Raw genomic sequence first — 26,263 nt, forward strand, 5'->3', positions numbered from 1 at the left:
CCAGAATCTCCCAGAAGTGTTCAATTGGGTTGAGATCTGGTGACTGAGACAAACATGGCATATGGTTTACATTGTTTTAATGCTCATCAAACCATTCAGTAACCACTTGTGCCCTGCAGATGGGAGCATTGTCATCCTATGGGGGTATAACAATACTATCCAAAATAATGGCTGCCCCAGCATTTTTATACATGACCCAAAGCATGATGTTAATTGCTTAATTAATTCAGGAACCACACCTGTGTGGAAGAACATGCCTTCAATATTCTTTGTATCCCTCATTTACATATGTGTTTACATTATTTTGGCAGTTACCTGCATTTGGTTTATCTTGCACATTGTCATCCTGATTTGTTACACCTACTAACCTACTGAAATGAAGAAAGTGGTCCCATTAACTACTTGAAAGCTATACTTGCACTGTTTATGATGATTACATGTTCTATGATGATTAATGGTGATTCTAATGTTTGTATTTTGAAATGTCTGTTAGTATATAAAACAGATCCCCAAACAGATAATAATTAAACAACCATGAGAGTAACAGATATTACATTGCAGTTGACCCATACAGTCAACAATACCTATGTGTCCGGTGTGTCTATGAACACAACACTTTTCAAATATATTTCACATTTAGCTGTGTATTTATCTGATGAGATTGCATGTTTCAGTCCCACCTTGTAGATAGCAGTAGTCCATTGTCCACACTGTAGAGTCTCTGTTTACTTATACAGTAGTCCATGTTGGTAAACTTAGTCAACTTAGTCAAGTTTCTGTTCATGTTCCCATAAACCTTAATCATTTACATGCAGATAGTCCATTCGGAGGAACACTCTAATATAGAAACCTGAGAATAATACCTCTCTGCTGGTTAGCTAGCTGTGCCTCTCCGACCTGTGATTTTAGACTTTTGGGGAATGGATATAGTTAAAGGACAAGTTTTGGAGGAGAATTAGCGATGGTCTTTCTCCATACTCAATCATCCTTCCGATCCCTGGTTAAGGCGGCGTCTATCAAAATACAGAATAATAAACAAAAAACATGAGCTCACATGAAGGAAAGCAGGTGTGAGTGAAAACACAATACAGTGGGTACCTTGGGTACAATAGGTACCTTAAAATTGTATTTTGTAAATTGCTACTGGCCTATTGATACAGTATGGTACTTTACCTCAAAGCGGCTGTATACTTTCCTCTCCTTCCGCATGCTCTCGATTCTCTGAAGTAGCTTCTCCCGCTCCTGAGAAGTTCTAGTCGGGCCTCTGCTCTGTCCTAGTGCTGATTCTTCCTCCTTACCACTAACACCCCGGTCAGCCTCATCCTGTTTGGCATCATCAGTGACAGCAGATTCTATAGTGAATTCTGTCCGGCTCTGGCTGTTAGCAGAAATCTGCCCTAAAAGGAGCTTTGTGTCATCTCTTAGGTTGCTGCTTGAGAGTACATTGGCAGTAGATGAATGGTAGTGGGACTGGCTTACTTTAGCTTGCTTCACTGGGGGTGATATGGGATTAGTTTGATCTGTAGGGCTCTCTGGTTTCATAGTGCTATCATTCTCTTTGGTTTCATCAGGACTCTGAGGTCCATGGGAGGTGGATTCTCCAGGAGCAGTTTTGCTCATTATCTCAGGATCACCTGCTTTCTTGTCACCTTTAGCGGCAGGAGAACTTCCAGCTCTTTGCTCCTTGATAAGGTTACTTAGTTTGCCCTTCTTACTGTTATCCACAATGGCGGATGGAGCTGGGACAGTGTCAAGAGAGGCAGTGGAATGAGTTGGGTTTGAGTTACTTGATGGGTTGGATTCTACAAGGACAGGGTTGAATGGTGAGGTAGACTCAGTTGGGGTATGATTAGGAGAGGAACAATATTCTGTTGGGGTGAGGTTTGGAGAAGTGATAGATTTTGTTTGGCCAGACATGGGGAACAAAACTGATCCACCTGACGCAGACATAGGGGAGGAATGCGATTTTGTTTGGGTAGGGTTAGAAGATGCACTTGAATCTGTTGGGGTGTGGTCAGGAGATGCACCTGGTTCCGTTGGGGTGTTGTTAGGAAGAGGGTTGGGTTCTCTTGTTGTTGGATTGGAAGAAGAACTAGATTGTGTTGGTGTTAGGATGGGTGATTTGTTGGCTTGTTCCATGAAATGCTTTGGCGATGGAAGTGAGGAGTTGGGAGAGTCATTCAACTCTGCTGTGGTGGGCTTTGGATCAGAGTTGGATGCTGTTTTGGAGGGGTTGGGGGATAAAACAAACTCATCTTGGCCAGGACTAGGAGAGGAGTAGGATTTTATTAGGTTGGTCTTTGGAGAGGGTGACTTTAACTCAGTTCTGGCAATTGTAAACAATGACTCCTTTGTGGAGGGATTGGGAGAGATGTTAGAGTCTATTGGTGTTGATGAAGTGGACCCAACTAAGGTTGATATAGGTAAGGAACTGGATTTTGTTTGGGTAGAGCTTGGCCGAAGGCTAAGTTTTGTTGCAGGGACAGGGGCAGGGATTGAGGACGAGCAAGATTGCATTGGGGTAGGGCAAAGAGATTCCTTGGAATCAGTTTTGTCAGGCTTGGGAGACACAACTGGCTCAACTGGACCAGGAGTAATGGGGGCACCTGATTGCAATGGGATGGTATGAGCAGAGGTGCTGGATTTTGATGGAATGGGATGAGAAGAGACACTTGATTCGGATTGGGTGGGGCTCAGAGGTTTGTTGGACTCTACTGTGACTGGTTTAGAGGATAGTAATTTCTGCTTTGACGGGAGGTTAGATGAACTGGACTCATTAAGGGTGGGGGTAAGGGCTGAGCTCAAATCTTTTGCGGCATGTTTAAATGAAGTGAGATTAGCCAAACTGAAACTCGTTGTTGTTGGAGATAACAACGAGCTAACTTCTGTTAGGGTGAGTGGAAGGGATGGGCTCAGCTCCTTTGAAGCAGGATTTGAAGAATTTGGTTCCTTTGGTGATAGTTTATATGAACTAAACTCCTTTGGGGCGATGTTAAAGCTACGCTCTTTTGAGGTGTGCTCAAGAAATGCACTTGTATCTCTTGTGTTAACTTCAGACACACTTTGGTTCTGACTGTTCTTCAGCTCAATCTTCTCAGCATCCATAGAGACTCTAAGTAGCCCATCGTCACAAGATAATCTACGCCTGAGGAATGTTTTGGAGTCACTTTTGGGAAGATTAAGTTCTTCCTGTTCTTTATTTTTAGAAGCCTCGTCTTTGACATCAAGATGTAATGAGCCATGTGTTGCCATGGATGTTTTATTCCCCTGCGAGACAGGTGAGGTCTCCAGTGTTTCTGAAGAGGTCTGTGTTGATGTAGCTGGCTTTTTGTTGGAAGTATCTGCTGGATTAGGTGGGGTCTCTGTTGATGTTGCTGTCTTGTTTGTTGAAGTATCTGCTGGAATAGGTGGGGTCTCTGTTGATGTGGCTGTCTTGTTTGTTGAAGTATCTGCTGGATTAGGTGGGGTCTCTGTTGATGTTGCTGTCTTGTTTGTTGAAGTATCTGCTGGATTAAGAAGGGCCTCTGTTGATGTTGCTATCTTTTTGTTTGATGTATCTTCTGGGTTAAGAGGTCCCTCTGTTGATGTAGATGGCTTTTTGGTGGAAGTATCTGCTGGATTTAGTGGAGCCACTGGAAGAGTAGGTTCTACACGTGTGACTTCGTCCTTTGTTTTCAAGTCAAATGGAGTCACTGGATTTAGAGGAGCTTTTTCAGCGCTACTCTCAGACTCTGAAGCCTTTGCAGCTTTTCGTTTGGCAGCCAACTCTTTAAAAAACTTGAACCTACTGTCTGGATCATTCATATCTATATATAATGTATTGCTCAATGAAGATGGCAGGTGTGCTGTTTGTATGGTTTTGGGTTGCTCAATTTGAGCAGATTTGGATGGATGTGCACATTGTACCATTTTGCTTTCTTCTTCATGGTCAGGTTTAGGTTGTTCCTTTGAAGAAGCCATGTTGGTGCCCAAAGGAGGATTATTTTGCAATTCCTTATCACCGGCATCAGTAGTGACGTCCTTAAATTTCAAAGACTCTATGGTTGAATTATCAACTGTTGCTGGCTTATTACATCTCCATTGAAAAGGTTCTCTTGTTATGGATCTTCGTTTTCCCAAAATCTGAGCAGTCAAGGAAAATCTAGATTGGTCATCTTCCTCGTTGGCAGTTTCCTCACAATGTTGGCCTGAGGTAAGGTTCAGTTCTTGAGAGATATGCTGTTCTAGTTGTGAGCTGAAGATTAGTGAGGATCTTAGCCTTGAGGTCCTTTGGATAGCAGGGTTGAACCTCCTACGGAATGACTCTTCTCTTTTGGGCTCTTTTACATCCATATCCTCTGATTTGTCACCTTCATCTGTTGCCATGCTAACAATAATATCTGGTGTTCTTGAATGTTCTGGGCGTGTGGTCTTTAACCTGAGCCCTGCAATCTTGGGTAACTCTTTGGCATTAAACTTGGGATCTGATACCAGTGGAGCAAATATTGTTCCTTGTGAGGGATTAAGGGGCTCTTCAAAGGGATCATTTCCAAAAGGCTGTGAAATGTCTTCTTCCCCGGCATCATCATATGCACTGAGGTATGAGCTGATCCTCCAATCTCGCATCCCCTGCTTTGCACTGGGATCCTGTGTTTTACGGTCCGAACCAGACCCAACAAAAAACTGCTTCTGTTCAGACAGGTTTTGTTGTGTTGGGGAGGTCTGACAGGCATAAGGATGGCCCACGCTCAGTCTTTTTGCATTTGAATGACAAAAGGGACCCTCTCCTGGAAGTGATAATTTGTCTGAGCCATGTCCCATCTCCATAGCAAGTTTCGATGATGATAAATAATTCACTACAGGGTCATAGTTGTCTGGTGGCTCTATCTCTATTCCATGTGGGTACCCAGACTCAGAATACTGATCCATCGGAGGGTACCCTTGGTCCCTGAATTGATCGTAGCTACCATAACCAGGCTCTGGCCCTGTTCTCTGGTAGTGATGCTGTTCCCTATGTATCTTCCTGCTCTGGGTTGCCATACCCTCCTGAAAGTTGTGCATGGCTTGGTGCTGCATGAATTGAGAGGAGGAGTGTCTGGCATAAGTGCCCTCTGCATAACTGTGCCTTTTAGAGCCAGCAAAATCCATTGTGTTCGACTGTATCATAGGGTGACCTTGCTCCACAAAATACTGCTGCTCTATTCTAAATTGCTGTGAGGAGTACTTGTTTCTGTGTATATCTAGTGGACCCTGATCTAGCGATCTGTGGATGTGCTCGTGCCTTCCAGGGGGCATTCTTTTCTGATCATCAAAGGAATGTCTAGCCCATTCTTTAGGAAGAGAGCTCTCTATGGGCAGGAACTTTCTGGGATCTCTGAACAATGGTGTCCTATCAGTGCTGTATTGGCTGTCAGATAAACTGCTGTAGTCTGGCACTGGAACAAGGACATTTTCAGGTACCAAAGGTTGGGACTGTGCAAACAGGATTCGGAACTCCTCATCAAAAGTAGTCACAAGCTGTCCAAGAAAGAGGTGAGCCATGCAACGGTGAATCTTCTCAAAAGACCACATGAAGCTGTGGGCAGAGAGATTCATGGAATTTCATTAAACAGCACAACGCAGCAAAATATACATATTACAATGGAATAAGGAACTCTTAACTCCATTACTATGCAAATGCAAAGCAATTTCTAAATTACAACGGAACAATAACGTTATGTATTTGTTACTACACAGGTGTAAGAGAAACTTAATGTACAGTTTCTTAAATACACATTACTAATGTCAAGTCTGCTTGAGAAATCATGCAACATTTGTACAATTTTAAAACACTTTGTACCACATTCTTCATTTTGGAACCCTCACCTATAGTTTCCACTCAGGACAGCCCTGCAGTCTGTCAGCAAGAAGCGATCCAGCATTTGACCCTTGAAGGATTTTCCAGAGCGACAGCGATAGGTGATGCCTGACACAGTTCTGACACGCATGAACTGCAAAATAAAAACATGGTGTTCTCATTAGATGTTCTCCAAAAAGTACTGAATTAGTTCCATATGAATAATGATTGAAATTGAGTAGTTGTTGTTCATTAAATGGGAACAAATGAGGAAAGAGGCAGTAGGTCTTCATGTTCAAGGTTGAGAGGAAGAGCTATTCATATCCCAAGCCTACAGGTTTCCTTTATTGGTCTTCACGGATCCACAAGTACCCGAATACCGAAGACACAATCTGGGACCCGAGCAGGCCTGGATCCAGAGTTATAAATAATGTCACGGGTCTGTGTTGGATTTGATATGATTGCCACGGGTCTCAGATATGTGCAATTTTAACGGACTTGTCTGGAAGAGCCCGCACAGATCCGAATGTGACAGCTGCAGTCGAGAGAGAGAGATTTTTTTTATCACTCATACTGCTGCTCTTGCTTTTCAAGAGAGTGGAACGTGGCGCATAGCGCTTGTTGTTGGTCAATCATAAGTCATCAAAGCGGCAATATACTACAGTCGTAGAGCCTCCATGTTTCGCAAAAGTTAGGAGATATCTAATCAATGGAAGATGGAATTAAAGTTATTGAATTAAAAGTTAAAGAAGAATAGGCTACAATTTTGTATTTATTTATTTATTTTATTTCACCTTTATTTAACCAGGTAGGCTAGTTGAGAACAAGTTCTCATTTGCAACTGCGACCTGGCCAAGATAAAGCATAGCAGTGTGAGCATACAACAAAGAGTTACACATGGAGTAAACAATTAACAAGTCAATAACACAGTAGAAAACAAAGGGGGGGGGTCTATATACAATGTGTGCAAAAGGCATGAGGAGGTAGGCAAATAATTACAATTTTGCAGATTAACACTGGAGTGATAAAAGATCAGATGGTCATGTACAGGTAGAGATATTGGTGTGCAGAAGAGCAGAAAAGTAAATAAATAAAAACAGTATGGGGATGAGGTAGGTGAAAAGGGTGGGCTATTTACCAATAGACTATGTACAGCTGCAGCGATCGGTTAGCTGCTCAGATAGCTGATGTTTGAAGTTGGTGAGGGAGATAAAAGTCTCCAACTTCAGCGATTTTTGCAATTCGTTCCAGTCACAGGCAGCAGAGTACTGGAACGAAAGGCGGCCAAATGAGGTGTTGGCTTTAGGGATGATCAGTGAGATACACCTGCTGGAGCGCGTGCTACGGATGGGTGTTGCCATCGTGACCAGTGAGCTGAGATAAGGCGGAGCTTTACCTAGCATAGACTTGTAGATGACCTGGAGCCAGTGGGTCTGGCGACGAATATGTAGCGAGGGCCAGCCGACTAGAGCATACAAGTCGCAGTGGTGGGTGGTATAAGGTGCTTTAGTGACAAAACGGATGGCACTGTGATAGACTGCATCCAGTTTGCTGAGTAGAGTGTTGGAAGCCATTTTGTAGATGACATCGCCGAAGTCGAGGATCGGTAGGATAGTCAGTTTTACTAGGGTAAGCTTGGCGGCTTGAGTGAAGGAGGCTTTGTTGCGGAATAGAAAGCCGACTCTTGATTTGATTTTCGATTGGAGATGTTTGATATGAGTCTGGAAGGAGAGTTTGCAGTCTAGCCAGACACCTAGGTACTTATAGACGTCCACATATTCTAGGTCGGAACCATCCAGGGTGGTGATGCTAGTCGGGCATGCAGGTGCAGGCAGCGACCGGTTGAAAAGCATGCATTTGGTTTTACTAGCGTTTAAGAGCAGTTGGAGGCCACGGAAGGAGTGTTGTATGGCATTGAAGCTTGTTTGGAGGTTAGATAGCACAGTGTCCAAAGACGGGCCGAAAGTATATAGAATGGTGTCGTCTGCGTAGAGGTGGATCAGGGAATCGCCCGCAGCAAGAGCAACATCATTGATATACACAGAGAAAAGAGTCGGCCCGAGAATTGAACCCTGTGGCACCCCCATAGAGACTGCCAGAGGACCGGACAGCATGCCCTCCGATTTGACACACTGAACTCTGTCTGCAAAGTAATTGGTGAACCAGGCAAGGCAGTCATCCGAAAAACCGAGGCTACTGAGTCTGCCGATAAGAATATGGTGATTGACAGAGTCGATGACCAAGAGCTAACAGGTAGGCTGCTAATTAATATTCTGAACGGAGTTGTTGTTATTTGTAACTGTAGGATGAGAAAGCACATGCACTGCAGGCTCAATTAGCCTAGCTAGCTAACGTTAGCTAGCGTCTCCCGGTTTGATGCAGTCAAGACAGGTACTACGTAATCATATTTGAGGATAAATAACCCAGCTATTGAAGCTATTAATCTACTATAGCACAAGTTGACTTGGTTGGTTGTGGTCTCATCTCTCCCTGCTTCCAGTGTCACTCGCTCACAGTGCGGCCCATCCCCTGTACCTCTCTCCCTCTTCTCATGCTTTATCAGCTCTGGTTGATAAAGGAGCTTAAAAAACTTCTTAGGGCTAGGGGGCAGTATCCGGAATTTCCGCCTGTCTGACGTGCCCAAAGTAAACTGCCTGTTACTCAGGACCAGAAGCTAGGATATGCATATAATTGGTAGACTTGGATAATAAACACTCTGACGTTTCTAAAGCTGTTAAAATAATGTCTGTGAGTATAACAGAACTGATATGGCAGGCGAAAACCCGAGGAAAATCCATCCGGAATTTTCTTTTCACAGGCCTTTTCAATTGAAGCCTATTAGATATACAAATAAATAGCTCCCAGATTGCAGTACCTATGGCTTCCACTAGATGTCAACAGTTTTTATACAAGGTTTCAGGCTTGTTTCTTGAAAAACGAACAAGTAGTTGCAGTTTATCCAAGGTGACCCTCATTAGGAAAGTAGTCTTGTGGCACTCGTGAATGAGGGCGCGCTCTTCGTTATTTATCTTCCCTATTGAACATACTAATCTCCATATGAAAGATTAGTGTTTATTTAGATATTAGAGTACCTGGGGATTAATTAGAAACATCTTTTGACTTGTTTGGATGAACTTTACCGGTAACTTTTTGGATTCCTTTGTCTGCATGTTGAACGATGGATTACTGAAATCAATGGTGTCAACTAAACAGACTTTTTTGGATATAAATGAGGATTTTATCGAACAAAACAACCATTCATTGTGTAGCTGGGACCCTTAGGTTTGCAAACAGAGGAAGATCTTCAAAAGGTAAGTGATTTATTTTATCGCTATTTGTGAATTTTGTGACCCCTCTTGTGCTGGTCTGAAAAATATGTTGATGTGGGGCGCCGTCCTCAGATAATCGAATGCTATGCTTTCGCTGTAAAGTCTATTGTAAACAGGACTACGCATTACCAAGAATATAAGCTTTTGAATGATGTAAGACACTTGTATTTCCATGATTGTTTAATATTAAGATTTTTTTATTTTATTTGGCGCTCTGCAATTTCACCGGATGTGGTCGAATTTGATCCTGCTAGCAACATCCGATCCCTAAGAGGTTTAAAAAAATGACTTGTCTGCTGCTTTACTGCTGATCGGACCGGGTCTGGACGGAACGGGTCTTCAGTGGGTCATATGATTTAGTGTAGTCTGGCCCAGGAGTGTGAAGGTGAACGGAAAGGCTCTGGAGCAACGAACCGCCCTTGCTGTCTCTGCCTGGCCGGTTCCCGTTCTCTCCACTGGGATTCTCTGCCTCTAACCCTATTACAGGGGCTGAGTAACTGGCTTACTGGTGCTCTTCCATGCCGTCCCTGGGAGGGGTGCGCCACTTGAGTGGGTTGAGTCACTGACGTGATCTTCCTGTCTGGGTTGGCGCCCCCCCTGGGTTGTGCCGTGGCGGAGATCTTTGTGGGCCTTGCCTCAGGATGGTAAGTTGGTGGTTGAAGATATCCCTCTAGTGGTGTGGAGGCTGTGCTTTGGCAACGTGGGTGGGGTTATATCCTTGCTGTTTGGCCCTGTCCGGGGGTATCATCGGATGGGGCCACAGTATCTCCTGACCCCTCCTGTCACAGCCTCCAGTATTTATGCTGCAGTAGTTTATGTGTCGGGGGGCTAGGGTCAGTTTGTTATATCTGGAGTACTTCTGTCTTATCCGGTGTCCTGTGTGAATTTAAGTATGCTCTCTCTTTCTCTCTTTCTTTCTCTCTCTCGGAGGACCTGAGCCCTAGGACCATGCCTCAGGACTACCTCGCATGATGACTCCTTGCAGTCCCCAGTCCACCTGGCCGTGCTGCTGCTCCAGCTCCAGCTCCAACTGTTCTGCATGCGGCTATGGAACCCTGACCTGTTCACCGGACGTGCTACCTGTCCCAGACCTGCTGTTTTCAACTCTCTAGAGACAGCAGGAGCGGTAGAGATACTCTTAATGATCGGCTATGAAAAGCCAACTGACATTTACTCCTGAGGTGCTGACTTGCTGCACTCTCGACAACTACTGTGATTATTGTTATTTGACCATGCTGGTCATTTATGAACATTTGAACATCTTGACCATGTTCTGTTATAATCTCCACCCGGCACAGCCAGAAGAGGACTGGCCACCCCTCATAGCCTGGTTCCTCTTAGGTTTCTTCCTAGGTTTTGGCCTTTCTAGGGAGTTTTTCCTAGCCACGGTGCTTCTACACCTGCATTGCTTGCTGTTTGGGGTTTTAGGCTGGGTTTCTGTACAGCACTTTGAGATATCAGCTGATGTAAATACATTTGATTTGATTTGGTCTAGTTGTCCTCGGGTCCGTTCAGAATGGGTATCTATATTTTAAAAATGTATTTATGCATATCGGGTCTGGGTGGGACAGCCCCAGGTCCATTTCGGTACGAGTCCAGTTTTCTTTCCATTTAAGTTCCTTACTGAATATGAACTTCCAGAGGAAAGCCTTTTTAAGGAAAATTCCCTAAAATCCATCAAATATCAAAGACAAAATTATAAACGTGTCTTAATTGAAAAACTCCAGCACATATATTCAAGATATTGCACCACTTCATAGACTCACTTGAATGCTCTCCAGATTGACCCGGCAGTTGGAAGCCATGGTAGTAAAGTGGTGTGCATTCTGTTCATCCAGAATGATATACACGGCAACACTTCGCATGGCAGCATCCAGAATATCAGCGAAGATGTCCACATCTGTGAAGGTGTCCATTACCACAGCAATCACCTGGAGTGGACAACAGAGCACACTATGATTAGGCCTACATTCGTTTCAAATGTTAAAGCATGCAATAGTGAGGCATTATACACACATAACATGCTGTGCAATTATTCTACACATAGACGTAGTCGGCATTTACACCACTACCCCTTTCTGATTTTTTCTAAATTTTTGCATAGTTTATTATACTGAATGTTATCAGATCTTCAACCAAAACCTAATATTAGATAAAGGGAACCTGAGTTTACAAATAACCAAAAAATATATTTATTATCAAATAAATATTTATTTCATTAACAAAGTTATACAACACCCAATTCCACTGGGTGAAAAAGTAATTGCTCTCTTACACACTATAACTGGCTGTGCCACCTTTAGCTACAATGACTATAACCATATGCTTCCTGTAGTTGTTGATCAGTCACTCACATTGCTGTTTGGTTTCCGCCAGACATAATGGGACCCATCTTGTCCAAAACGTTGACTCAAGTTTGCTAAACAAATCACCTGGGAGCACCTGGATGATCATTAAGACTCTTGGAAGAATGTTCTATGGACAGATGAGTCAAAAGTATAACTTTTTGGATGACACGGGTCCCATTATGCCTGGTGAAAACCAAACACTGCATTCTACAGGAAGAACCTTATACCAGGCCTCCGAGTGGCGCAGCGATCTAAGGCACTGCGTGGCAGTGCTAGAGGCGTCGCTACAGATCTGGGTTTGTTCCCGGGCTGTGTCGCAGCCGGCCGCAACTGGGAGACTCATGAGGTGACGCGCAATTGGCCCAGTGTCGTCCGGGATAGGGGAGCCGGCTAGGATGTCCTTGTTCCATCTCGCTCTAGCGACTCCTGTGGAGGCCTGGGCGCATGCACGCTGACACGATCGCCAGTTGGACTCTGACACATTGGTGTGACTGGCTTCTGGGTTAACCGAGCAGTGTGTCAAGAAACAGCACGGCATCGGACAAGACTGTAACAACCAATTGGGGAGAAAAAGGGGTAAAGAGTGCTTAAAAATAAATAAATAGAATATAAAATAACCTTATACCAACGGTCAAGCTTGGGGATGCTTTGCTGCCTCAGGACCTGGACCTGGATGAACAGGCCATCCATCTGTGAGCTGCAGCTGAGTCATGCAGCAAGACGATAATTAAAAACACACAATCAAGTCAACATGAAATTGGCTAAAAAGCAACACATTTGACGTTTTGGAATGGCCCAGTCCAGGTATTCCCAAAAAATGAAAAAAAAAAAGATTCACATTTTCAAACAGTCCATTTAGTAAGAACCGTGTCCATAGATACACATACCAGCTCTACTGGTAGTACTGCTACTACCAGCAGTACTACACCTGCACCTGTCGACAACACAAGTTGTTCTGCTTCCACGAGCACATCCAATGCTAGCATCAGTAATTCTACATTTGTTGTTAGCCCAGCTAGCATGTACACTGACAGTTGTGAATCTGATGCAGCGGAAGAGCTGCTACCCCCTTACCCAGGAAAGCACCAAACAACAGACAGGGACATTGGACCATCGAAGAGGCACAAATATGATGAGAACTACATTGATTTGGGGTTCACTTGCACTACCGTTCAAAAGATTAGGGTCGCTTAGAAATGTCTTTGTTTCTGAAAGAAAATCACATTTTTCTCCATTAAAATAACATTGTTATTAATGTTGTAAATGACTATTGTAGCTGGGACCCTTAGGTTTGCAAACAGAGGAAGATCTTCAAAGGTAAGTGATTTATTTTATCGCTATTTGTGAATTTTGTGACCCCTGTGCTGGTTTGAAAAATATGTTGATGTGGGGCGCTGTCCTCAGATAATCGAATGCTATGCTTTCGCTGTAAAGTCTATTGTAAATCGGACTACGCAGTTCGATTACCAAGAATCTAAGCTTTTGAATGATGTAAGACACTTGTATTTCCATGAATGTTTAATATTAAGTTTTTTAATTTTTTAATTTGGCGCTCTGCTTTTTCACCGGATGTGGTCGAATTTGATCCTGCTAGCGACATCTGATCCTTAAGAGGTTTTAGAAAATGACTTGTCTGCTGCTTATCGGACCGGGTCTGGATTCGACCAGGTCTATACGGAATGGGTCTTCAGTGGGTCATATGATTGAGTGTAGTCTGGAAATGGCAGATTTTTTTATGGAATATCTACATACTGTAGGCGTACAGAGGCCCATTATCAGCAACCATCACTTATTTGTTCCCATGGCACGTTGTGTTAGCGAATCCACATTTTTTATTTTAAAAGGCTAATTGATTGTCACGCCCTGACCTTAGAGATCCTTTTATGTCTCTATTTTGGTTTGGTCAGGGCGTGAGTTGGGGTGGACATTCTATGTTTTTGTGTTCTATGTTTTCTATTTCTGTGTGTTTGGCCGGGTGTGGTTCTCAATCAGAGGCAGCTGTCTATCATTGTCTCTGATTGAGAACCATACTTAGGTAGCCTTTTCCCACCTGTGTCTTGTGGGTAGTTGTTTTCTGTTTGTGTCTTTCTGCACCTGACAGGACTGTTTCGGTTTTCGTTCATTCTCTATGTTATTTTTGTTATTTCAGTGTTCTGTTCAAATAAAGTATGAACACATATCATGCTGCGCTTTGGTCCTCTCCTTCCAACAGCCGTTACAGAACTACCCACCACAAACAGACCAAGCAGCGTGGTAACAGGGAGCAGAGGGTTCAGGACCCCTGGACTTGGGAGGAGATATTGGACGGACAGGGACCCTGGAGACAGGCTGGGGAATATCGCCGCCCCAAAGAAGAACTGGAGGTAGCTAAAGCTGAGCGGCGGCGATATGAGGCAAGGCAGCACAGCAGGCACGAGAGGCAGCCCCCCCCAATTTTGGGGGGGAGGGGGGCACACGGGGAGATTGGCGGAGTCAGGCAATAGACCTGAGCCAACTCCCCTTGCTTACCGGAAGCAGCGTGGTACTGGTCAGGCACCGTGTTATGCGGTGAAGCGCACGGTGTCTCCCAGTGCGTGCTCATAGCCCGGAGCGCTACATGCCAGCCCCCCACAAGTGCCATGCAAGAGTGGGCATCCAGCCAGGGCAGATTGTGCCAGCTCAGCGCGCTTGGTCTCCGGTGCTCCTTTTCGGCCCAGGGTATCCTGCGCCGGCTCTGCGTACTGTGTTTCCGTGGCGCTGGGACGGTTCAGTATGCCATATGTCTGCGCTCCGCCTGTGCCGGGCGAAAGTGGGCATTGAGCCTAAGGGAGAGGTGCGAGTGGTAAGCACCAGATCTCCAGTGCTCCCCCAAAGCCCGGTTCGACCTGTTTTGTGTCTTTCTGCACCTGACAGGACTGTTTCGGTTTTCGTTCATTTCGTTTCGTTCTTCCTGAGCGGTAAGACTGCTGCCTGGTCCCATGGTGTTTATACTTGCGTACTGTACTATTGTTTGTACAGATGAACGTGGTACTTTCAGGGGTTTGGAAATTGCTTCCAAGGATGAACCAGACTTGTGGTCTACAATTTGTTTTCTGAGGTCTTGGCTGATTTCTTTTGATTTTCCCATGACGTCAAGAAAAGAAGCACTAAGTTTGAAGGTAGGCCTTGAAATACATTCACAGGTACACCTCTAATTGACTCAAATGTTGTCAATTAGCCAATCAGAAGCTTCTAAAGCCATGACAAAATTTTCTGGAATTTTCCAAGCTTTTTAAAGGCACAGTCAATTTAATGTATGTAAACTTCTGACCCACTGGAATTGTGATACAGTGAATTTTAAGTTAAATAATCTGTCTGTAAACAATTGTTGGAAAAATAACTTGTGTCATGCACAAAGTAGATGTCCTAAACGACTTGCCAAACTATAGTTTGTTAACAAGAAATTTGTGGAATGGTTTTAAAATGAGTTTTAATGACTCCAACCTAAGTGTATGTAAACTTCCGACTTCAACTCTATCAAAGCTGCAGGCTATAGTTAGATCTTGGTTTCCTCTATCATAATCACTCTTCTTTCACCCCAGCTGTAAAACTAACCCTGATTCAGATGACCATCCTATCCATGCTAGATTACAGAGACGTAATTTATGGATCGGCAGGTAAGGGTGCTCTCGAGCGGCTAGATGTTCTTTACCATTCGGCCATCAGATTTGCCACCACTGCTCCTTATAGGACACATCACTGCACTCTATACTCTCTTTAAACTGTTCATCTCTGTATACCCATCGCAAGACCCACCGGTTTATGCTTAATTATAAAACACTCTTAAGCCTCACTACCCCTAACTGAGAAGTATTGCAGCCCTCATCCTTCACATACAACACCCGTTCTGCCAGTCACATTCTGTTAAATGTCCCCAACGCACACATCCCTGGGTCGCTCCTCTTTTCAGTTCGTCACAGCTAGCGACTGGAACAAGCTGCAACAAACACTCAAACTGGACAGTTTTATCTCAATCTCTTCATTCAAAGATTCAATCATGGACACTCTTACTGAGAGTTGTGGTTGCTTTGCGGGATGAATTGTTGTCTCCACCTTCTTGTCCTTTGTGCTGTTGTCTGTGCCCAATAATGTTTTGTGCTGCTACCATGTTGTTGTCAAGTTGTGTTGCTGCCTTGCTATGTTGTTGTCTTCAGTCTCTCTTTATGTAGTGTTGTGTTGTCTCTCTTGTCGTGATGTGTGTTTTGTCCTATATTTATATGTTATTTGTTTTATTTTTAATCCCGGCCCCCGTCACCGCAGGAGGACTTTTACCTTTTGGTAGGCAATCATTGTAAATAAGTTTGTTCTTAACTGACTTGCCTAGTTAAATAAAGGTTAAATTAAAGAAAAATAAAACATCTTATTGTGAATGGAATTTATATGTTTAAATGAATGATTAGAATATTCCACCCTGAAACTATATACAGTGCCTTGCGAAAGTATTTGGCCCCCTTGAACTTTGCGACCTTTTGCCACATTTCAGGCTTCAAACATAAAGATATAAAACTGTATTTTTTTGTGAAGAATCAACAACAAGTGGGACACAATCATGAAGTGGAACGACATTTATTGGATATTTCAAACTTTTTTAACAAATCAAAAACTGAAAAATTGGGCGTGCAAAATTATTCAGCCCCCTTAAGTTAATACTTTGTAGCACCACCTTTTGCTGCGATTACAGCTGTAAGTCACTTGGGGTATGTCTCTATCAGTTTTGCACATCGAGAGACTGAAATTGTTTCCCATTCCTCCTTGCAAAACAGCTCGAGCTCGGTGAGGTTGGATGGAGAGCATTTGTGAACAGCAGTTTTCAGTTCTTTCCACAGATTCTCGATTGGATTCAGGTCTGGACTTTGACTTGGCCATTCTAACACCTGGATATGTTTATTTTTGAACCATTCCATTGTAGATTTTGCTTTATGTTTTGGATCATTGTCTTGTTGGAAGACAAATCTCCGTCCCAGTCTCAGGTCTTTTGCAGACTCCATCAGGTTTTCTTCCAGAATGGTCCTGTATTTGGCTCCATCCATCTTCCCATCAATTTTAACCATCTTCCCTGTCCCTGCTGAAGAAAAGCAGGCCCAAACCATGATGCTGCTGCCACCACCATGTTTGACAGTGGGGATGGTGTGGTGTGTTCAGGGTGATGAGCTGTGTTGCTTTTACGCCAAACATAACGTTTTGCATTGTTGCCAAAAAGTTCAATTTTGGTTTCATCTGACCAGAGCACCTTCTTCCACATGTTTGGTGTGTCTCCCAGGTGGCTTGTTGCAAACCTTAAACGACACTTTTTATGGATATCTTTAAGAAATGGCTTTCTTCTTGCCACTCTTCCATAAAGGCCAGATTTGTGAAATATACGATGGATTGTTGTCCTATGGACAGAGTCTCCCACCTCAGCTGTAGATCTCTGCAGTTCATCCAGAGTGATCATGGGCCTCTTGGCTGCATCTCTGATCAGTCTTCTCCTTGTATGAGCTGAAAGTTTAGAGAGACGGCCAGGTCTTGGTAGATTTGCAGTGGTCTGATACTCCTTCCATTTCAATATTATCGCTTGCACAGTGCTCCTTGGGATGTTTAAAGCTTGGGAAATCTTTTTGTATCCAAATCCGGCTTTAAACTTCTTCACAACAGTATCTCGGACCTGCCTGGTGTGTTCCTTGTTCTTCATGATGCTCTCTGCGCTTTTAACGGACCTCTGAGACTATCACAGTGCAGGTGCATTTATACGGAGACTTGATTACACACAGGTGGATTGTATTTATCATCATTAGTCATTTAGGTCAACATTGGATCATTCAGAGATCCTCACTGAACTTCTGGAGAGAGTTTGCTGCACTGAAAGTAAAGGGGCTGAATAATTTTGCACGCCCAATTTTTCAGTTTTTGATTTGTTAAAAAAGTTTGAAATATCCAATAAATGTCGTTCCACTTCATGATTGTGTCCCACTTGTTGTTGATTCTTCACAAAAAAATACAGTTTTATATCTTTATGTTTGAAGCCTGAAATGTGGCAAAAGGTCGCAAAGTTCAAGGGGGCCGAATACTTTCGCAAGGCACTGTAATTGTATGAAATTGATTAGAATCATCAAATTATTATTAAATGATGTGTATAGTCTTAGTCAGTAAAATGATAATAAATGATGTGTGTAATTTTAGTCAGAATTAGGGTAAAACAATGTCTCTATAGTATCTTGAACACAGACTGTCTGAGCAAAATTCGGTGCCGACCTTGCTAGGGGCCTAATCTGAGAAATTTGGGAGAGGGCAGTGAGTACTCCCTAATCTTGAGGGAGGACAGGGAGTGCTTCTCACGGTTCCTAATCTTTGTCGGCTGGGTATTGATACAGTATGTGCGTAGGATACCTACTGTTTGTGTGTATGTATGCATGATATCTACTGTTTGTGTGCAGAAGTCAGTTAAGAACAAATTCTTATTTTCAATGACGGCCTAGGAACAGTGGGTTAACTGCCTGTTCAGGGGCAGAACGACAGATTTGTACCTTGTCAGCTCGGGGGTTTGAACTTGCAACCTTCCGGTTACTAGTCCAACGCTCTAACCACCTGGCTACCCTGCCGCCCCAATGACAGGAGCTTACCAGATGTGCTAAATTACTTCTATGCTCGTTTCGAGGCAAGTAACACTGAAGCAGTCTGCTGTCCCTACATGCTTCAAGATGGCCACCATTGTTCCTGTACTCAAGAATGCAAAGGTAACTGCACTAAATGACTATCACCCCGTAGCACTCACTTCTGTTATCATGAAGTGCTTTGAGAGACTAGTCAAGGATCATATCACCTCCACCTTACCTGGCACCCTAGACCCACTTCAATTTGCTTACCACCCCAATAGGTCCACAGACAATCGCCATCACTGCATACTGCCCTATCCCATCTGGACAAGAGGAATACCCATGTAAGAATGCTGTTCATTGACTTTAGCTCAGCATTCAACACCATAGTACCCTCCATGCTCATCATTAAGCTCGAGGCCCTGGGTCTGAACCCCGCCCTGTGCAAATAGGTTCTAGACTTCCTGACAGGCCGCCCCCAATTGGTGAAGGTAGGAAACAACATCTACACTTCACTGATCCTCAACACTGGTGCCCCACAAGGGTGCGTGCTCAGCCCACTCCTATACTCCCTGTTCACCCATGCATGCCTCCAACTCAATCATCAAGTTTGCAGATGACACAACAGTAGTAGGCTTGATTACCAACAACGACGAGACCGCCTACAGGCAGGAGGTGAGGGCTCTGGGAGTGTGGTGTCAGAAAAATAACCTCACACTCAACATCAACAAAACAAAGGACAGGATTGTGGACTTCCAGTGGAGAAGGTCGAAAGTTTTAAGTTCCTTAGCATACATATCACTGACAAACTGAAATGGTCCACCCACACAGACAGTTTGGTGAAGGAAGCACAACAGCGCCTCTTCAACCTCAGGAGGCTGAAGAAATTTGGCTTGTCACCTAAAACCCTCACACACTTTTACAGATGCACAATCGAGAACATTCTGTCGGGCTGCATCACCGCCTGGTACGGCAACTGCACCGCCCACAACCGCAAGGCTCTCCAGAGGGTGGTGCGGTCTGCACAACGCATCACCGGGGGCATACTACCTGCCCTCCAGAACACCTACAGCACCAGATGTCACAGGAAGGTCAAAAAGATAATCAAGGACAACAACCACTCGAGCCACTGCCTCCAGAAGGTGAGGTTAGTACAAGTGCATCAAAGCTGGGAGCGAAAGACAGAAGCTGTTTTTCAATCTCAAGGTCATCAGATTGTTAAATAGCCATCACTAGCACAGAGGGGCTGCTGCCTACATACACAGACTTGAAATCATTAGCCACTTTAATAAATGGAACACTAGTCACTTTAATAATGTCACTTTAATAATGTTTAGATATCTTGCACTACTCATCTCATATGTATATACTGTATTCTATACTATCTACTGTATCAGTCTATGCCGCTCTGACATTACTCATCCATATATTTATATATTCTTAATTTCATTCCTTTACTTAAATTAGTGTGTATTAGGTATTTGTTGTGAAGTTGTTAGATATTACTTGTTAGCTGTTGTTGTACTAGAAGCACAAGCATTTCGCTACACCCGCAATAACATCTAGTAAACACGTGTATGTGACCAATACAATTTGATTTGATCAACAACTACAGGAAGCATTTGGTTGCAGTCATTGCAGCTAAAGGTGGGACAAACAGTTATTGAGTGTAAGGGGGCAAAACATTTTTCACACAGGGGAATTGGGTGTTGCATAACTTTGTTAATTAAATAAATGAAATAAGTATATATTTTTTGTTATTTGGTTCCCTTTATCTAATATTAGGTTTTGGTTGAAGATCTGATAACATTCAGCAGAAAAATATGCACCAAAAAAATACTTTTTAGCTCTAACTTTTAGAGCTATAAGCTATTATGACCCCATCACTGAAAGTTACAACTCACAGGAACACATGTATTCTGTTTCCTTCTACGATGCTCATAAGCCTTGCAGGTCTCATTAGAAGGGACAGTGACATAACCACAATTGAAAGCAATGCAGATCTTATTTTCTAGACACACAATTCCTATATGATGTTTTCGTGAACTTTGCAAAACCTTTTGAATGCATTTCAGTCACTTTGTGATGCAAGTAAAACATGTAATCAAATAATTTCACATTTTCTTATTAGCCTTATGAACATAACTTTGTTTCAGTTTCTATCTGTGCTAGAATGGCCATAAAATGTTAAATAAATTAGTATATCGATATCGGCCCGCAATATCCACATTGGTGCATCTCTTATTGAATGTCTAAAAATGTCTAATATTTTGAAATAAGTGCCTTGGCCTTGTGGTTAAAAAGTCCACCCTGAGATTGAAAGGTTGGGGGTTTGATGCCCAGTTGAGAATTGGACCTGAAGCCTCTCTGCTTGACACTCAACATTAAGGAGTTGAATTAGGGGTAAGGCCCTGCAACAGACTAGTGTCCTGTCCAGGTGTCTCCCCCCCCCCACTCAGACCACTTGCCCAGACAGTCCTAGTGACATTCTTGCTTGAGAAATAGTTTTTTGCAACAAAAAAATATTTAATTTTTGACCACTTTAATGGAAAACTATTACAGTAAGGTACTTAATTGTTAACCAGAAATGATTTGATATTGAGATCAAACACAGCTGCATTGGGCCTTTACAATGCAGGAAAATAATTTTACATTTGCTAAAAGAAATCTAGGGGAGAATCCCCCACACCCCACCTAAATTGGCCCCCCCCATGTTCAAAAACCAACTATGCCCCTGATTCTACATTTACTATTGTACTATTACATATCCTTTCTGTTACACAACATATTGCCCAACAGAATCAGTATTAGTATAATATGGAGCTGATCGACATACTTGTTGAGCATTCTTGATAAGTCGACGAGCCTGCGCCTTGATACTGGGCATATCTGGCTCAGAGGGGTTAACCAGCGTGGTGACCTCGGTGGGGCCTATGAAGTGATGATGTTGGGGCCAGCCAAGGTCAAGACCAGGTGCATCCAAGTCAGAGTGCACAGGCCAGTATGTGTCTGAAGAGCCATCTCCCTCAGACTCTACATACGGGAGCTCTGGCTGAGTGCTCTGGTACGGAATTTGCACTGTGCACCTAATGTGCTCAATTTCCTGTCTGGAGAGGAAGTCCACCACATCCGCACTCTGAAGGAATTCATAATAGCCCTCCAAGTCATCCTCCACAAGTGCGTCAATGGCCAGCCGGTACTCCTCGCGGAAGTGGGAAGGCAGGTATTTGGGGTCCAGGGGGTTATCCCCTGCTGAGGAACACTGAGAGCGGTGCGCCATGCTGATTCCTGAGAGAGAACCTGAGAGGGTACACACAATATGAGAACTTGGTAGGGAGGAGGGATGGAAACAAAGTTATACAGTGGCAGATGTGTAGGCTATGATCAATTCTGCTTATTTATGGGTGATTTTGCAAATGCGGGCCTTTTTGTGTCTCAGGGTTAGATTTGTAAAATAAAATGTTAATTCCAACAACCACAAAAAATCACATCCATTATAAGTAGACTAAAATAATCTTAAACCTTTTTCCCCCAACTTTCAATGTTTTTTGTTTGTTTTATTTTCTAAAGCCTTTCATGTCTGGATTTCACTGTTTTGCAGTTTTTGTCCTGTCTCACACCCAGACGTTTGACATTCTATGTATTACACTTACAAAAGTCTTGATAATTAGAAAATAATGCACCTGTTTTTAAAAAGAGGCAAAAAAAGGGACACATACATATTAGACGTGCATAAGCCATTTGTTACTTTTTTTATATACACAAAATACAGTCGTCTCTACGTGTTGTTATTGCCACCACAAGCAACTTACATGATAACGTTTTTTCTAAAAGTTTGTGTACTTGGTTACCATGGATACGAACAGTGACAGTGGGGCGCATTGATGATGTCATGGAGGGAGATTCAAATGTTGATGCCGGGAAATTATAGAAAAATAAAGGTAAATATGACTTGAGTAAATAATATTGTACGCCATTACCAAATAGGCTATAATGTCATCAAATTATGTTAGATTTTGAAAAATTATTTTAATTATGTGTATTTAGGATACATTGTATGCTAGCTGTTCAACTGGATTTAGCATACTAGAATCCCTGCTATTAATGAACAAATACTGTAAAAATGTAATTCCCACCACCACCACATAATGAACTGTGATGCAAAGGACAGAATGTGGTGGTAATGACAAAATGTATTAGTTCATACATTTTTACTTACCTTAAGACCTAAAAAGAAACATAAATGACATATATGATCATGGTTAAGTTGAAATTGAACACTTATTTGCTAAATAAGACCATTACATTTTGTATTATGTTAGGATGATTGTGTGATTTTGATGTCTATTTATGTGATTTTCTATGGTTATTACTGACTTTAATTATTTATTTTTTTTATATAAGAAACCCCCTTAAATCAACCGAGGAGAGGACAATGACATGTATTAACCAAATCAAACAAGATCCTATAAGATACCAAGAGTATCTTAAGAAACAAAAAGATACCTCAAGAGAAAAGAAAGTGGTGAACTGAAACCCATCTCACAACTTTCCCAGTGAGAAAAGGGGGGGGGCGGGGGGCAATGGAAAATAAACCAAAGAAACAGAAGATCAACTATCCAGAAATGAGTGGTTATGGAGTCATACATGTCAAGGAACACACCACATCACTCACCTGAAGTCTTACAGCTACAGAATGATGACCAACCTGCCCCTCAAATGGCACCGGATTCCCACTCCTATTAAAACTCGGAAACCCCAAGACAGAGATCTATGTATGGCAAATATGAAGTTGGAGGCCAAGGGAAAGAAAAATGAGAAAGTATTACAAGAAATATATGATAGATTGTCAGAGAAGATCCGTACAAAAAAACGAAACACCAAATGCGGTCAAAGCCACAGAATCTGAGAAGAATAACATAACACCATCATATCAGAGCCGCGAGATAAATATCAGAAGCAACAGAGTGCAAAAGACCAACAAGTGATATCCAAGGTTTTGGCTGGGAAATTACTAAAAAGTATTCCATGGTGAAAATGGTCCACAGAGAATTTGGATTCTCTGCGAAGACAATGTGTGGAAACAACAAACAGCCAGACTGTCTGCAGTACTCAAGAAAGAAACATTTGAATGCAATTAGCCCAGCAATAGAAGGTTAAATAAAAATGCTCTTTGAATGTGATGATAACAATCGAGCATCAACAGGAAAAAGGGAAAGATTGACAAGACACAAGACTAAAATAAAGAAGGGATAACTGAACGACACACTGGCAAAACTCCATCAAAAGTTAGAATTATCAGAGGTCAAGCTGTACATACACTGAGTTCACCAAAAGATGTCCCTTTTGGATTGTCAATCCATCAGTGAAAGACAGGGACACATGCCAACCTTCAGTTCATGGCAGATAAGTTGTTATATCAGAGTGGTTAAAAGCAGCAACATTTAAGAATTGGTTGGGTCTTTGTGTTGCGAGAAGATGACCAAATAGTGCATGTATCGAGAGTGCCCTCTTTGCAAAGAGAAAGAGCTGCAGACTTCTGCTTTTGATGGTGGCCGACAAACATGGTGGTTTGAGTAGAATGCAAGGCAGAATAGTGAGAGAAAAAAACTAAAGATGGAACAAAAGAGAAGTTTAATGTCCATTTGACTGTAAATGAGAAGGTGTACGGTACACTTCAAACTCTACTGGAAGACTTCACATGCAATTAGAAGAACAAACTTGGGAAATAAAATAAAATTAAACATGCACAACTGTGACATTAAAATGTTTCAAAGGTATTTTTCATCAGTTGTTTTATATGAAATGTAATGTGTCATTACCACAATGCTAAGTCATTACCATCACGGAACATATTTTTGAGGAAACAGTGTATTAAATTACAATTGATATTGATGATTTTTCCAATAGGTGAACCTTAATGCTTGTTCGTAAGATAATATGATTTTGATGTGGTAAATACATGTTTCTGAGTATCATCAATGCATATATGGACATTTAGACATGACAATGATGAATACATATAACTAAGAAAACTTCCAAATAGTAAAAAAAATAACATGATTTTAAAAAATCATGACAAATGTTTTTTAAAATACCTTAAGGACAATCAATTTCTGTGATTTCCTTTTCAACTAAGATAGCACATTTTATAACGTGGTGGTAATGACATTTCCCCTCGGGTATTTGGGGAAACTGGTAAAATTCTGTAATAGTATGGTCTCAGCCACTATTAGATCTTGTTTCCAGACAGAGTGAAGATAGATAAAAAGCAGTTTCAAGAGGTTTTATTTTCTAAAATATTTAACATCCAAAAGCACCCGTATTTGCAAAATCAGCCTTAAACAAAATATGTCACCATTTACATATTCATATTCTCTTGTGCATGTCCCTGTGGAACCCAACACTAAAACAAAGTGGAAAGGGGGATATATGCCACAGGGTAAAAAGGCTTATGGAGTGGCTCCTCCCCCTGGCACAACAGTCAATTCTTACTCCATTTGCAAGTTCATATTTAGGCAGGCTGACATGAAAATGCAGAAATACCAAAGACCGTACAGTGCGAAGATAGGCAAAAACTGCTTCTCCAATAGAAATCCCTGATCACGCTTGTAGGCGATGTCATGGCGACATTGGCAAGCAAAGCTCATGCGTAGAAACACGTCTTCGGATCTAAAAGTCGTCTCGCGCCGAACTGCGCATGTGCAGTCAGTCAAAGGCACTCCTTCCATATAGGTAACTTTCAGGTTTGAGTAATAACATGTTCAACTACTTAAGAATCTAGGCTGTGCCTTTATATTACGAGAAAATTAACAACGAAGGAATATTTTTTTCACTTCTCAAACCCGTCCTGTTCTGTTTGGTCTGTTTCGCAAGCGTTCCCGGAAGTTTAGCGATGTTGCGCCTCTGGGTTTAGAAACTCTGTGGAAATACAGTACTCAAAAGCCCAACATAATGTAAAAATGATAAGGATAATGAGACTAATAACAAACATACACGTAACATAATAGTTTTTCTAGGAAATATCTATAACTTCGGGGACAATTATGTTTCTCAGCTCAACAAAATAGCCTTGCTATTTTGGTGTTTGAATAAAGTAGGTATACATCCTCAAAACAAATCCCACGAACAAATCAATAAATATCAACCAAGAGAGAAATGTTACACATTATCTTCCCATATGTTTACTGAAACAATTTGAGAACTCACTTTATGGCTCAACTGAGATTCTTCATGAATTGAATACGTCCATGGTTTCAGTTTAGGCTGTTTGCAACTATTTAGTCCTTCTCTCGAAACTTATTCTCCAATGAGACTGTATCTCATTCCTAGTCCGTGCTGGACTCGTCAAAAAGAGCGTGCTGTTTGGCTTTATCAACTACTCCGGCAGAACCTGTTCATTTTCATGCTTGCTTGAGGCATGTTAGGGAGAATGGAAGAGTTTCAGAAATGAGAAAAACGCCCGTCTCACATATTGCTGACGATTTCTGCCCCGCCTCAACTTTACAGATTGCAACTGCAAATGTTCAATTTTTGTAGCACGGATATATCAGCCCTCACCCTTCCACACTCGGATATAATAGGAATGTGGTGTACATTGAACTGTCTAGTGTCGTTCCCTGCAGAACAGTCATCTGGTGATAGGACTGTATAAATATTTGTCATTGTCTTGGTTGTCTTTGTCAACTGTTAACGATAATCATGGCCGGCGCCAGGACAGATGGATGGGCATTTGATTTCCATAGGGGGACATGATTTTTTCATGCGAACTTGTTTAAAAGAGGCACGCTTTTTCATGCGAACTTGTTTCATGGGTGTTATAGTAAAGTGAGTGAGTTTCAAGTTTGGGGAAGCTAACAATTTATCCTACCATTTCTACCAATCTGCGTGCCAGCTCTGATTTGCATATGTGCATTTTTGTGGAAGTTTAATTTCAATAATAATGTCTTCGTTTTTCTAAATCATTGTCACCTGGTTAATCATACAAATCTGAATTAACATGATTAAAAAAATAAAAAATAAAGTAACGCAGGAGCGAGCACCATACACACTGATAAACCTTCATCCATTTGCCACTAAATAAATGAGCGCATGAAACTTAGAGATAGGCCAACGCAGCAGTAGGCCTATAACTTCCATCATCAACTAAGTAAAATATTTAGGCCTAAAGCCAACAAATAA

At 42.3% G+C, this 26,263-nt stretch overlaps 1 protein-coding gene across 3 annotated transcripts; it reads right to left on the bottom strand.

Annotated features, from left to right (window-relative positions):
• LOC109899576 (protein FAM83H) lies at positions 1-25,614 on the bottom strand. Of its 3 annotated transcripts, XM_031835891.1 has the most exons (7): positions 25,292-25,613; positions 22,758-22,853; positions 20,919-21,382; positions 10,911-11,075; positions 5,845-5,969; positions 1,174-5,554; positions 1-1,013 (listed from the first exon to the last, which is right to left on the bottom strand). In XM_031835891.1, exons 3-7 carry the CDS (start codon positions 21,360-21,362, stop codon positions 1,002-1,004), a joined length of 5,127 nt encoding a protein of 1,708 aa, XP_031691751.1. In that variant the 5' UTR covers positions 21,363-21,382; positions 22,758-22,853; positions 25,292-25,613; the 3' UTR covers positions 1-1,001. The 3 variants fall into 3 exon arrangements, with proteins under 3 accessions (XP_031691751.1, XP_020350514.1, XP_020350515.1); XM_020494925.2 differs by having other exon boundaries at positions 1-5,554; positions 25,292-25,614; XM_020494926.2 differs by lacking the exon at positions 22,758-22,853 and having other exon boundaries at positions 1-5,554; positions 25,292-25,614.
• Between the last annotated feature and the right edge of the window lie 649 nt (positions 25,615-26,263).

The sequence above is a fragment of the Oncorhynchus kisutch genome, linkage group LG11 (assembly GCF_002021735.2).
Source record: "Oncorhynchus kisutch isolate 150728-3 linkage group LG11, Okis_V2, whole genome shotgun sequence".
NCBI lineage: Eukaryota > Metazoa > Chordata > Actinopteri > Salmoniformes > Salmonidae > Oncorhynchus > Oncorhynchus kisutch.

Bases quoted from the DNA above. Each gene is read 5' to 3' on its own strand.
- LOC109899576 (XM_020494926.2), bottom strand. From the start codon at position 21,362: ATGGCGCACCGCTCTCAGTGTTCCTCAGCAGGGGATAACCCCCTGGAC. The intron at 11,076-20,918 runs GTATGTCGATCA...TGTCCACTCCAG, and splicing joins TTATCAAGAATGCTCAACAA to GTGATTGCTGTGGTAATGGA. The intron at 5,970-10,910 runs GTGAGTCTATGA...TTTATTTTGCAG, and splicing joins TCAATCTGGAGAGCATTCAA to TTCATGCGTGTCAGAACTGT.